General features: G+C 43.1%; 1 protein-coding gene across 1 annotated transcript in view; it reads left to right on the top strand.

Annotated features, from left to right (window-relative positions):
- The first annotated feature begins 8,228 nt into the window (after window positions 1–8,228).
- The window catches only part of GTF3C3 (general transcription factor IIIC subunit 3), a 28,564-nt gene continuing 21,799 nt past the window's right edge, over window positions 8,229–14,993 (top strand). Inside the window, exons 1-5 of the mRNA XM_035136563.2 lie at window positions 8,229–8,421; window positions 10,402–10,507; window positions 11,942–12,129; window positions 12,991–13,114; window positions 14,769–14,960. Of these exons, the coding sequence (XP_034992454.2) occupies window positions 8,320–8,421; window positions 10,402–10,507; window positions 11,942–12,129; window positions 12,991–13,114; window positions 14,769–14,960 (712 nt within the window). The 5' untranslated portion in view covers window positions 8,229–8,319. The remainder of the gene's footprint in view (window positions 8,422–10,401; window positions 10,508–11,941; window positions 12,130–12,990; window positions 13,115–14,768; window positions 14,961–14,993) is intronic.

Here is a 14,993-nt window from a genome sequence, read left to right as displayed (position 1 = left end):
GAGAACCTCTCACTAGAAGTGGTTCCACAGATAACATGCAATGTGAGCTATAACCAATACCCTCTTTTCTAGTCTCTCTGTGCCTTGTTGAGGGGCACAGAACTTTGCCCACTGCACCCCGAGGGCAAACTACGAGGGATTCAAATAAGATAAGGAATTTAAAGAAGATTGGACAATGTTTATTTCAAGAGTGTAAATAAGCTTGATGGATGCAATATTGGAATACTGAATGGTTTGGATTATGTAAAATATGCAGGGACGTACGGTACGCAAACTGAACCACGGAAGGAGGAGAAGGGAATACACTGATGTAAGATTGTTTAAAGACGAAAGAATCCCTACCAGAGAGGAATGGCAAAACTGACCGGAAAACTCCGGGACCAAGAAGACAACAAGGATTCATTTACTGGGATATTTTTTTTTTAAAAAAAAAATTACTTAGGAGATCACTGCAAGCAGATGAAAACATCAGCAGCATTTTAATCTCACTTATAACAAATACTATGGACAATATGGACAGATATAAAATACAGATTGATATAATATGCAGTTGAAAATGTTGACATTAGGACCCATGGAGGGGATGGGTGGGGTCGTGAGATTCAGAGTAATCTCTTTATATGGATATGTATTTGGTTTTGTTATAAAATTATATTAGTAAAATGAAATAAAAATGATTTCAAACAAAAAATATTGTTTAAAGGAGTATTTTAAAATGTAAATTAGAAAATTAATAAAATTATTATTAAAAATAATAAGATAAGGAATCAAGTATGTATTTGACATAGTACTGTAGGGGTCACTAGTTCTGGGGGGACACGTGGGTGCAAACGTGAACAGGAGTAACACTTGTGGGAACAACACACACTGCAGCCTATTCTATTGGGTACAATATAATGCTTCTTTCAAGCCTAATTTCAATAAGGGGCCGAGGAGATGACCGTGTGGGTGCCAGGGAATGCCATGCTGGCAACCCCATGGTTCATGGGTTCAACAAGAATTTGCCTACATAAGAACATAAAAAGAACCTGCTGGATCAGGCCAGTGGCCCATCTAGGCCAGTATCCTTGTACTCACTGTGGCCAACCAATTGCCTGTGGGAAACCAGGGAGCAGAATATGAGCACAAGAACACTCTTCCCCTTTCCAGCAGTTGGTATTTAGCAGCATGGCTGCCTCCAGCTGGGGAGGCAGAGCACAGCCGTCACGGCTGGCAGCAGTTGACAGCCCTCTCCTCTGTGAATTTATCCAATCTTCTTTCAAAGACATCCAAGTGGGTGGCCCATCAATGCCTACCTGTTTGGTGGCATCCCTGGTCCCAATGTCCATCGTGAAAACCCCATGCAAAGCCAACCTCAAGACACACGACTCCAGTTCTGGATCAAGTGGAGGCTTGATTTTACTGGTGGGGTGGAGGAAAAAGGATTAGATTATTCACTGCCAGAGTTTCCTAATTCTGGTTCCTCCTGGGACTTGAGAAGCACAAGACTTCAGATCCCAAACGCCAGGGTGAGCACTGAGGGTGGAAGGAGAACAGGCTCCCCTCCTTGGGCTTGGAGACTATATTTCCCAAGGTGTGGAGAAAACAAACGTCTTCTAAGATCTGTGTGGGGAGTCAGTTGCTCCTCTCTGGAGCCTCTCAGAGTACCGGCCTCCCCACTTCTTCTTTCAACCATTTCTGTTTCGAAAGTCTTTGACCTATTATATTCGCTTGTCTGGGCTTCTCCCGGGCCATTTACCGTGTTGCATCTGCTTTCCTAAAATATATATTATTTCCTACCCTCCTTCATCACATATACAATGGTCTCCGCACACACTAATCACTTCTTAGTGGGATCAGGAATCCCTGGTCTGCAAGAGGCATACCTCAAGTTGTAAATGGCCACCATGCAGCACGGTAGAACTGATGTGGGCACAGAGTGAACCGGGAGTTTCTCCATCACCACCTGGAAGAGACCAAGGGCCCAAAGAGAGCAGGTGAATAACCACAGATTTCAATGGGGCACTTTCATCCCAAATGGTTTCGTCTAAGCACTTTCTCATTCACGAGCCCATTACCAGCATGCTCCCATTTTGTCCCCGCACCTCTGTCTTGTCTCACGTTCTGTATTAGTCCAACAGGCAAGCAAAAAACTGCATTCCTTTCTGGCCATTTACCCAAAGCACCCATAAAACATCAGATGCACCCTTTACAAAGAAGGTCCCTAGAATCTCCACCTCCTTTCCCGGAAAAAATCTCCTGCCTGGATCTAAGCCTGCTGTCGAGAATTCCTCATTTCCCTGCTTTCCTGTATGAATCTTAGTAGACTTAAGGATATAGAAACTCTCTCTGTTTCTCATTTTCAATCATCTGATCTTTCATCTCCCTCCCCCTCTTCATCAATGCAGGAATGCTGCTGAATAGCCTTAGAGTCACTGTAGGCTCCCCCTTTTCAATTTTATTTTAATAACTTATACCCCATCTTTCCATCAAATTATTCTCAAGGCAACTTAGAAGCAAAAGGAAATAGTGTACAGCAACCCCCGCCCCAACCCTCTCTCACACACATCATTTTGTCCCCCACCCACCCTTCATTTTCCACCCCTCCTTTCTGGGATGGTGTTCAGAAACATGGCCGTGCTTTGTCTTGTTCTTCTTTGAATAGAAGCTTCTTTTGGGGAATTAAGTCCTGAAGTCTCAGCTAGCTTTGTTTTCCCACCTTCAGAACTTGAGGGCAATGCTTCACTGTCCAAACAAAGACTGGGCCAGCTCTGCCATGCCGATAAACTGTCTTGTCCTCTGTCAGGAATAGAGCCAAGAGCTGCACAGAGGAGAGGTTTCCTAAGCTGCCAACTCAATTTTCCCCAGCCACCTATTACCCCTGAAGGACTTGTTGCTGAAACATGGGTTTCAGACACAGAGACAAATACAAATAGAGAGACAAGGAAGTCCCAAGGAAGCTTAGCAAGGGGGTCCTCTGCATAACACCTTGGGTAAGGAATTACAACTGCATGCTCGTAGGGTGGGGTGTTTTCAAGTGGATTTAGTGACCCTATTCCAAGTGGTTTCATAGTCCTTCCGCACTGGCCAGGTTTATTTCCACAGAACTAACCCCAAATCCAGACCTCGTGCCTCTCATCCGCTGGCTAGCTTACTGGATTTCTGATGCCGCACCTCACTTACCACGACAGCCTCTGTTAAATTGTCTTTGGTGTACAGAAGTTTCAGTTTGTTCCGTCGTTTATGCTGTGTAGCTATGCATAAAGCGGAGATGGCGCTGAGGAAACTGATGTCCCCGTTCTCATCCTGTTTGCTCTGTATGTTGAGAGAGAACCGGGGCTGTTAGGAGAGGGCATTATCGAACCTTTTTTGAAATGTCCTAGGCACCCTTCCTGGTTGGCTCGGAATGAGAACTGAACCGCAGAATTAACCCGCCTATTTCACAACTGCTCAGAGACACTACAGAGCTAGAAAAGTGATGAGCTCAAAAGAGGGTAACTCTGGGATCTCACGTTTCCACCTTGTAGCAAAAACAGCTCATTCCTTTTTTATGATTATAGCTACACAACCATCCACGAGAAAGAAAATAAGTCTGTGTCACGGTGCATTACTTGGGAGGGCAGATCTGCTACCCCTGTGGATCCTGCCACCTGAGGCAGTCACCTCATCTTGGCTTATGGGTGGGCCGGGCCGGTATCTTCCTATGTTTCTGCCCAGTGGAACTCCTACTGTGGTGAGATTTATTTTCTCCTGCATGGTGAACGCCCTACTCTGCCTGGGACTCCTGACCTTCCCACATGGTCTAAGCCTGCCCCTGTCCCTCTGTGCATCTTGGCAAACTCAGGGCTAGGGAAAAGCTCTCTCTTTCACTCGCCCTCCCTCCTGCCCAATATTTCTGGTCACTTCTCACCCAAACCCCCTATTCTCATCCTCTCTGGGTGTGGCTGTTTCATTCCTTCCCTTCTGGGAGAACCTTCAGTAAGGGGAATGTAATATTGTATACTATTTCTTTTTCGCAAGTACTCCTTTCCTGGTTAAGTCCTCAGATCTCGGCTCCGTTTTCTTTCCCAGGAACCTTGTGCACATGCTCCACTACCGAGACCCAAGACCAGGCATGGGCAAACTTGGCCCCCCAGATGTTTTGGGACTACAATTCCCATCATCCCTGACCACTGGTCCTGTTAGCTACGGATAGTGGCTAACAGGATAGTGGGAGTTGTAGTCCCAAAACATCTGGAGGGCTGAGTTTGCCTATGCCTGCCCAAGACTCTACATTACTGGTGATGTGTTTGTGTTCATTTAGCCAAAACGCGCTTGTTTCTGGGCCAGCTCTACCAGACCTGACAACGGCCTGGCTACTAGCATCCAACTTAATTCTCCCAAGCAGCTGCTGTTTGTGAATAACTCACTGCGTGAAGACAGAAATAGGCTTCAGACATCTGTAGAATCACGTTTCCCAAGCAAGCACATTAGTAGTACTATAGAAGTACCATGTGCAGGAAGCATCATGTGCTGAGGGGTTTTGTACCTTGTCTGCCTCCTCCATGCGCTTGAGGATGATGTTGACGGCATCACCATCTAGTTCAATGCTGTCATTCACATCTGACCCGGAAGTAGATGAAAAGACAGTGGAGGTGGATAAGTGGTTGAGGCTTGTTGAGGCTGAATCTAGGAAATGAGAGGGGTAAACAGAGAACAGGAAGGTGTATTAGTATCTCCTACCTTCTTGAAAGAGAGATTTAGCTTCTTCTTGTTTAATAATTTGCACATTCTTGACAACACCCTGAGCCTCTGGCATCTTCATAAAATCCTCCACCTTGCCCACCTTAGGGATGGGTGAATCCATTTCAGTTTCTCTCAGCTTCTCATTTTTCCAATTCTAAATTCAGTTCCCCAAATTTCCACACCAGTTTGCATTTTTTTTCTAAGTCCTCAGGGAAATTCATTAACATTATAGTGCAAATTTATCCTAATACAGTCGTACCTTGGTTCTTGAACAGAATGCTTTTTTGGGAGTCCATTTGAGTTCCGGAACTGTTTGAAAACCAAGACGCGGCTTCCGATTGGCTGCAGGAGCATCCTGCAGCCAATCAGAAGCTGCAGAAGCCGCACCAGATGTTCAGCTTCCGAAAATCGTTTGAAAATCGGAACCCTCACTTCTGGTTTTCGATCGCTTGGGAGCTAAAACGTACAAGTTCCAAGGCGACAATCAAGATATGACTTTAGACACATATTTTTAAAGCAAGTTACTGCAACACAATAGTAACTTGTATCTTATCTCCAATAGTAACTTGTATCTTATCTCCACTAATATATACATTTGTATACACATTTTATCCTAGTACGTGCATTTTTATACACTTTGCTGCAAAATTCAGTGTGAATTTCAAAAGATGGTTGTGTTCCAGTTCACATATTGTTTCAGAAAGTGTGAATTAGGTAATTCCATTTCTCCTCCAACCCTCTCCTCCCGTGCAGAATCCCTCTCAAGAACCCTGGGCACCTCCTCACCTAAAACAGTGGACAAGCTCCTTGTCTCTTGCTTAGTTTCCAGAATCTTACATTCTTGGGACCAGACCTTTTGGGTTCCGCAGCAGCTCCAGAACGTGCTTAATTTATCCCAATTGCTCAGCGAGATAGATTTCTTTCTCCTGGACAGATGGAACTGTTTCAGCTTGGGAAGGGAAGAGAACCCAACTTTGCCCACACTGCTTTCCTTATTGCTACAGAAATGTTCAAACCTCCGGTCCCAGGGCTTGGCTTTCGATGAAGCTTCAGCATCTTGGCTGCCACTTCCTCCTTTCCCCAGATTTTGTTTGGAGTCGCTCTTTGAAAACAGCTTCTGCAGCTTTGACAGCCTAAAACAGAGTGGGAGAAGATAGGGCTGGCACTATCCTCCTGCTCGACACGCCTGGACTGAAATGGGACCACATGTGCTTGCTATCATAGGCAAATAATAATGGCTATCTTTGTGAAGGAAGTGCTTGAAGGTCTAGATCAGGGCAGGGGGAAGCTAATACATTGTTGGACTACAACTCCCATAATCCCTGGTTGTGCTGGCTGGGGATGATGGGAGTTGGAGTCTAAGGATATCTGGAAGACACTGTGGTGGTACTCATGGTTATTGACTATTTGCTATCGCTAGCTATGCTGTGCTGTGCACAGAACCTGCATTGCCTGGGGAGAAAGGAGCTCCCCTCAGACAGCACTAGACAAAGCTGGAAGCAGAAGGCAGAATCAGCTAAGAAATCCAACTTACATTTCCCTCCCTCACACACTCAGTCACACACACACACACTCTGTCTCAATATAGAAAGGTTAGAAGTGGTCACAAAAGGCCAACAAGAGCGTGAAACTTCTCCCCTGCCAAATCACCTTTGCTCACCTGACATGCTCATGAGGCATTGCTGTGCAGGGTGTGTCACAATGACCTTAGCAACCTAGCAACCGCGGCCATTGTTCCTCTGACATTACATTAATTTATATAAGACTCTTACTTTAAGACATTTATGTACTACATATGTGTCGTGCAGCACTTTCTGTCTTTCTCCCTGGTGCCCACAACCACACTTCCGGCCATTTCTTACAGGAATTTAGTGTCCCTCACAAACAACCACAGCCCTGTTTTTCCCCCCAAGTGTTGTTGTATTGCTGTGTGTGTCGCTCAGAAAACAGAAATGACTCCTCTGTGATACATCTTCCTTGAGATAACAGTAAGAGCACATCAACTACACACAGAAACAAACACAAAGCTATGCACGGCAGGTGCACATGAAAATACATCTCCTCCTCAATGTACCACCTGTCCCGTGCTTTTGTTACTAACCTCTGCAAAAGCAACACTGTCTTTAGTGACTTTATTTCCTGTGTGGTGGCTAGCTAGGTAAGAGTGTAAGTCATACGAGCAAACAGGCAGGTCAAATCCTGTATGTCAATTTTGCCAAGAGGACCAAAAAAATAAAAATAAAATAAAATAAAAAATAAACCAGATTTTTGTTATAACTACCCACACTTACCCCCTGGCACTTTTATTTATTTATTTATTTATTTACAGTGGTACCTCTAGTTGCAGACACGATCCGTTCCAGGGTGCCGTTCGTACCCCGAGAAGTCTGCAAATAGAGCACTGCTTCTCCGCAAGCACAAGCCAAATTGTTGAGTTTTACAATTCCATGAAATTTTGTGTGTGGTGACACAACTCTTAAAATGAGAGCAGGGGTGCCAACTTGAATAAAATATTGAGGTGGGGGGTGGGAGGTCATGATCACATGACACCATGCATGCACACCATTTGAATGGCAGTGCCCATCAACTTTTTTTTGGGGGGGGGCAGCCCCTCAAATATTTTATGGGAGGTGTGAAGCCCCCTTGATCCCTAGAAGTTGACTCCATTGCGTGGGAGAAGCTTCCTGGCCTTGCACTGTGGCACAAAGGTATGCTCAATTTTTTTGCCTTCACTCCAGATGCTTCGAGGACTTGGGCTGTGTAAAAAGTAGCCAGTTCTAATACAGTTGTTACCAGTTCTTGTTTTATAGAAAAGAGAGGTGCTGAAACTCACCACAAACCCTTGTTCTCTTATAATGGTCATGGCCCCCACTAGGCTCCTTCAAGTTCCTGTGAAAAAGACACACACACACACACACACACACACACACACACACGGGACAAGACGCCAAAACAACTCCTAGATACACCTCTGTGCTTGGTTGTACTGTACAATTTTTAATTAAATTTTCTGTTTTACATTTTAGAACTTTCATTTAAGCAACCTTAAAATGTTGTTGTTGTTGTTGTTGTTGTTGTTGTTGTTGTTGTTGTTGTTGTTGTTGTTGTTGTTTATTAATACCCGCCCATCTGGCTGGGTTTCCCCAGCTACTCTCCTTCTCTTTCCATGATTCATTTTGCATAACATAAATCCTTGCATATTTTATATAAACGAAACCGTGGCGTGTGACATTTCTGCCCAGGTCAGGTCATTTCTGCCCAGGGGAAAAAGGTGGCCATTCTCTTCCCAACATCAAGCTTCAGTAATATAAACGTTGATCACGATATGCTACTGACGTTCCTATCCTCCCAGGGCAGAGAAAAGTTGCCTTTTCTCTCTTTCTAGCGCAGGTTTACAGAACTGCGTGAAACGACAGCCTTCACGTGCAGTAGCAGCGCATGCGCGGACAGTCGCCGCCGTCCTTCACGCTTCCGGCGTTCTTCCTTGTTTCAGCCCGGACTATTTTAAGTGCCGGACCGTTTGGTCCTTCGCATTAATACCTCCTTCCAGCCTACTCGCTCTTTGCAGAAACAAGGTTTTCTGGATTTGTTGCTTCCCCCGCCCCAGCTGCAAAAATGTCGGGGTTCAGTCCCGAACTTATCGAGTACCTGGAAGGGAAAATCTCATTCGAGGAGTTTGAGAGGCGCAGGGAAGAGCGCAAAAGCCGAGAAAGGAAGGTGAGATTTGGGTCCATTACCTTCATAGCGCTCTCTTCTCGTGTTTTGGTTGGGGTGGTTTTCTCTTTTTTTGGCGGGATGGACTCCTCGCTTCTATCCCCGAGTCCCCTCCCTGAACATTTTCATTTTCAGAAGGATAGCTGAACCAAGTTAAAACAAGTGTATTTTTGCAGTGTGCCTGAAATGCATTGTAAGGTAAAGGTAAAGGGACCCCTGACCATTAGGTCCAGTCGTGACTGACTCTGGGGTTGCGCGCTCATCTCGCATTATTGGCCGAGGGAGCCGGCGTATAGCTTCCAGGTCATGTGGCCAGCATGACAAAGTCGCTTCTGGCAAACCAGAGCAACACATGGAAACGCCGTTTACCTTCCCGCTGTAGCGGTTCCTATTTATCTACTTGCATTTTGACGTGCTTTCGAACTGCTAGGTTGGCAGGAGCTGGGACCAAGCAACGGGAGCTCACCCCGTCACAGGGATTCGAACCGCCGACCTTCTGATCAGCAAGCCCTAGGCTCAGTGGTTTAACCACAGCGCCACCTGGGTCCTAAATGCATTGTACCCGTCATAATTTTTTAAAATTATCTGCATTACAGATACAAAGTTGCACACTTGTACTTTGGGATAATGACTCCTGTTTTTATACTGGCAATTACAGAGTGGTTTTCAAATCCCACTTCATCTGCTAGGAACACACATTGAAAGGATTAGAAAAATACACTCACTCACAGCTCTGATTGCATTAAGTGACTTGATTACAACCACCTGCTTTTTGCCCAGCTACCCACCCCAATTGGGTGATTTAATTTGAAGTACCTTATTTATCTGACTGCAAGCAAAATGATAGCTGTTGAGTCCTGGCTTTTTAGGATAATGTAACTGAATAGTAGGGAAACCTTGAAAAAAGGCACTGTTTATGATGCTTTGTATTAAGTGCAATACATGGGGTAATGGATTGTGCTGTTTTGTTTGTTGCAACTGAGTCTAGCAGAAAATGAGCCTCCAGTTTTCCCCAGCATAAGTGGTCAATGTAGTTGTAATTTTTAAAGTAGATGAAAAGTGGTAGTTGAACCGGTCTGCTTGCAGGGGCAGGAATGAAAAGTAACTAGATATTCCCCATACAGAGATACATATGAATAGCAATCATTCAATATGCTGAAAAGACAAAATACACAACACACTATCCAGAAGCAAATATAGTATTCTGGGATCAAAAACTTTTGGTTAAGAGGGGAGGCAAGATGCTTACTAATTTATGTGTGTATCCAAGATAATGGACTGGATCTCAAGCATATGGGTTTTGTCTTGTGTGGCAAGTCTCATGTTATTTTTTTCACATGGGTTTAGGCAACTAGCTAGACTAGTGTACACAGTGCTTTTTTCTAAAAAAAATAGGGGTACTTTCATTTTCCTTCTCATGTTGAAATACTGCCCCTCAATGGGGCCAAACTTGGATTCACAAAATGTTTAGGGGTATGCGTCCCTCTGCGTCCCCCCAGAAGAAAAGCACTGAGCGTACAAGTTTTTAATGCTATACAGTGGAGTAGAATAATGTGTGTTTAACAATTTGTAGGGCTACATTCATACAACCGTTTTAAAGACTAGTGATAGGTGAGCTTATATGATTTATTTTGGGGAGCAACCCCCCCCCCAGCAACTATACCATGAAAGAGGTGGAAAAGGGGAATGTGTTTGTCTTACCCATATATATTTCCAGGAAGTAGTTCACTACAAATTTTTGTTCACAATTTTAATGGAACAATTTATTCCAGTGTGTGCAATGTAAACCTTTGATAAACGAGTTTCAGTTTAATTTTGAATAACAGTCCCTGATTCAATTGTACAACAGCAAACCAAAGTCTAATTGCCCAAAATCAGTCCCATCACCCGTGCAGGTAAATTGTTTTGGAACTGCATTCCATATTGACAGTAATGTTATAAAGTTCATATTTTCTCTTCATCACATTTTGCTGATTTTTACAGGACGGAGAAACTGCACTTACTGAAGAAAATGTAGACGATCCGGATGCTCCTTCTACATCTGCACAAGGACCATCTATTGGACCTCAGGGTCACAATGAAGCAGAAGGTACATGTTAAACGAAATATTTAACTCGAAAGATTTAAAGATGCCATACCCACTCAGTGGTAGCTTTTAGGTGTAACATTAAGCATTGTTAAGCAAATTAGTCTGGGTGCAAGCTCTCCCGCTTTGCTTCTCCTTTTCAGGCAAGCAGGAAAACAAACCAAGGAGCAGCTTGCTTAGACTAATGTACCAGTCAGTGCTTATGGTTTATTTATCTCCAAGCAAATCATGATCCAAAGTCAAGGTTTGTTCTTGGCTTCCCTATAATGATTTGTGTGAGAGAAACAATGTTTGCTGGTACATGCTTTGTATACAAAAGGACCCAGGTTCAATCTCTGCTGTTCAGTGTGTAGTAGAGAATACTTCTGCGTGAACCCTTAACCAACAACGCCACAGCATTTGATGCTTCCAGACTATTCACTGATTTTCTTATAAGACTGGAGTGGGGGTAGGTCTTCTTAGGCTTGCTTTCAGGTGCCAAGTTGTCTTCAGCTACTGGTGAAGAAGGTGTTACTTGTTATTGACTATAGCCAAAATGATCCATAGAACCAGATTGTTTGGAGATTGAATCGCAAAAGATCATGCTACTGTACTTTTCCATGTATAATACGCCCCCTATTTTTGGGGACTAAAAATTAAGAAAATGGGGAGAGATTACCTGGAGTTGTTGAGCTTTTTTTGCTGAAGATTGCAGAGATTTGTTGAGCTTTTTTGGGGGGTGGGGATTGCCAAAAATCACCTGCCTGGCTGACACTAACACGCGCCTCCTAACGTCTGTCACCTCGCCGGCAGAAGCAGCCTATTGCCTGCCCCTCGCTGCAGACACATGCTGCAGACCATCTCCGGCTCGCGGCATCAACCAATCCCACGTCCCCCCTAGGCACTACCCTTGTATAAGACGACCCCGTATTTTAAACATAATTTTTCAGTAAAAAAAAACACCCTAGTCTTATACACTGAAAAGTACGGTACGTTTCATGAAATAGATATTTGTTGGGTCAATCACTGTTTCTAGTAATTGGCTTCTCCATTATTTTCACAGACTTAGAAAATATATCGGTGGGCCTACGGATCCCACTGTAATTATTGAAAAGGTCTTAATGGCTCAGGCTGTATACAAACAATATTTTTCAAGCAAAGGGAGCAATTCCTTCCCAACTACTACCCATATTCCTAGTCCTGGCGTGGTAGTTGAAGACCTACACACAAATGCAATGTGGCAATTTCCCCAAATACAGGCACTTCCAATAGCTCCCATGAGTCTGTGGAATTGATGGCAGCAGATTGCAGGAAGTGTCAGTTGCAGTCAATTTGTACAACTTTTTAAAAACAATACAAGAAAATGCTTTTAAATAGGGAAAGATTGCTGAGAGGAGGAGGTAATCTTGCACTGTTTCTCCTTGGAGAACATTGTAACCCTTTCTCTCTCCCAACCAGAAGAGACATCGGATGGAGTCAGTAAATCCGTCCATCGAGTTTTTGCTTCTATGATGGGAGAGAATGAAGAGGAAGAAGAGGATGAGGAAGAAGAGGATGAAGACGAAGAGACCTCTGAACAGCCTACAGCAGGAGATGTTTTTGCCCTGGAGATGGTGCTTAACAGAGAGACGAAGAAAATGATGAAGGCAAGTGTTTTAAGACTGAAGAACCTCTCTAGGGGACTTTGCTATTGCTGAAATGCAGTGGAGAAAGTTACACTTTCAGTGAGAAATGTCCTCAAGAGATGAAAGGGGGCTTCTCATACAACTGTTGTATATATTTTTGTCCTACTGAACATGTACAGTGGTACCTCTACTTACGAATTTAATGCGTTCCGAATGCACATTTGTAAGTCGAAACAATTTGTGAGTCGAATCCCATAGGAATGCATTGGGAGAAAAAAATCGTAAGTCAGAGCAACCCTATCTAAAAATTCGTAAGTAGAAAAAATCCTATCTAAACCGCATTCAAGATGGCGGACAGAGCCCCATTCATAAGTAGAAACATTCGTAAGTAGAGTTATTTGTAAGTAGAGGTACCACTGTATTCTGATAGTCATTTCAGCTCCATTGAATTTGTTGCGTATTCTGAGGGGAATTCTCATTTTTTTTCTGAAGTTACTAATTGTTGCGTATGACTCAGGTGTGGTCAGGCCACAGTATCTAATATTAATTTCCCAGTGGAGATTTTATCATAGGCCTATAACATCTCTCCTGAGCCTGATATGTTCACGATTTAAGAACTGAATGCTGATTGCAGGAGTCTGATTAAGGTGGGGCTGGTGGCGGGGAGAATCACCCTAAATTTTTGTTTCATTTTCTGAGTAATTTATGGCGTCAGACCAAAATACCAGAATTTAATCAATTTAAGGGATACTCTTGGTTCTTGTGCCATTCCTATTAGGAAAAGAATAACTTACATACCATTGCAAGTTGCAGCATAATGCATGCTGAACTCTAGTGTCTAGTGGCCTTATTGAAATAAACAGCTGTTAATTTTTTTACTAGGAAAAACGTCCTCGCAGTAAATTGCCCCGTGCCCTTAGAGGCCTCATGGGTGAAGCGAACATCAGGTTTGCTCGAGGGGAGCATGAAGAAGCCATTCTGATGTGCATGGAAATCATAAGACAAGGTATTGTGATTTGGTGTGTGTGATTGTGTGTGTTGAGTGATGTTTTTGAACTGGCGACAACTTGAAAGGACCAATGAAATAAATTTAATATAGAAAGTGCAATGTATATGAGATACAGTGGTAACTTGGTTTAAGAACAGCTTAGTTTATGAACAACTTGGATTAAGAACGCTGCAAACCTGGAAGTAGGTGTTTCGGTTTGTGAACTTTGCCTTGGAAGCAGAACATGTTCGGATTATGTTTGTAAACCAAGGTACTACTGTACTGTGATTGAGCACCTTTCTTTGTTTAGCATATATTGTATTGGCTTACCTAATCATATTGATTCATTCAGTAGCACCTTAAAGACCAACTAAGTTTTTATTTTGGTATGAGCTTGCATGTGCATGCACACTTCGTCAGATACACTGAAACAGAATCACTGAGTGTTTCAGTGAATCAGTGTTTCAGTGTATCTGACGAAGTGTGCATGCACACGAAAGCTCATACCAAAATAAAAACTTAGTTGGTCTTTAAGGTGCTACTGAAGGAATTTTTTTATTTTGCTTCGACTCAGACCAACACGGCTACCTACCTGTAACTAATTATATTGGTTAGGATCCAAGGAGATCGTCAGTAGCATGCTGTGAGCACCTATAGATAATCTAGGATTTTCAATTTTTTTTTCTGACTATAGCTTCCTATATTTAATTGGATACCTTTCCCAGAGATTGCCTTAAGAAGAAACTGAGTTTAAAACCTCTGGTTGGTGTGTGTGCATGTTTTTTTTTGGGGGGGGGGGGGTTCTGCACAACCTTACAATTTTTTAAATTGACTACACAGATTTCTTCTTATGTATGTTCTTCAGTCATATAGGATAAGAAACAGGAACTGACTTAGGTTGTCTTGCCATCTTATAATGCACCAATCAGTAGGCCCACCTGGGAACTACTTATTATTAAAAACATCTTTATCCGACCTTTCAACCATATGGTCTTCAGGTAGTTAACAACACTTATTTGAAACAATATCACAATCTAAACAAAATCTGAAGAAACCGATAACTTTAAAACATTTCAAAAGGAAGCACAAAGCAGCAAATTCAAATGTTGCTCTGAGATAAGGTAAACAAAATATTTTCATCTGGTGCAAAAAAGAAGAAGATATAATAATGTAAGCAAACAGAATTGGGAAATAGTCACCACAGGTAATTTACCACTTTCTGTCAAGGCTGGGCATCCAGAAGAGGAAAGGCTGCAAAACAGCACCTGAGTGTAACAGCACTTAACTCCTCAGGTGATAATCTTAACAATTTGGCAGGTATATATAAGACCAGGCATCCCCAAACTGTGGCCCTTCAGATGTTTTGGCCTACAACTCCCATGATCCCTAGCTAAGAGGACCAGTGGTCAGGGATGATGGGAATTGTAGTCCAAAACATCTGGAGGCCGAAGTTTGGGGATGCCTGTTTAATACCTTCCGATACTTTCTGAGTCTCACACCTTGGCTTACAGGTGAAGACCAGCACGTTGAATCACATTGAGAAACAAATTAGTAGACAAGGAATGCTTGAGCTATGGCAGAATATGCTCAGCCCTGGTTGTATGTGCTAATGTTATACAGAGAGATGAGTTTCTTTAAAATGTTAACGTGTTTCTGTTTTTGATCTGAGCAGCGCCTCTTGCTTATGAACCATTCTCAACTCTTGCCATGATTTATGAAGACCAAGGAGACATGGAGAAATCGTTGCAGTTTGAATTGATTGCTGCTCACTTAAACCCCAGCGACACTGAAGAGTGGGTTAGGCTAGCTGAAATGTCTCTTGAACAGGACAATATTAAGCAGGCTATCTTCTGCTATGGAAAAGGTAAAGTAATGGATTTTTAAGAAATAGAACATC

The sequence above is a fragment of the Zootoca vivipara genome, chromosome 1, assembly GCF_963506605.1.
Source record: "Zootoca vivipara chromosome 1, rZooViv1.1, whole genome shotgun sequence".
Lineage (NCBI taxonomy): Eukaryota > Metazoa > Chordata > Lepidosauria > Squamata > Lacertidae > Zootoca > Zootoca vivipara.
The sequence above is the reverse complement of the archived record's forward strand: the minus strand, read 5'-3'. Positions and strand labels throughout refer to the sequence as shown.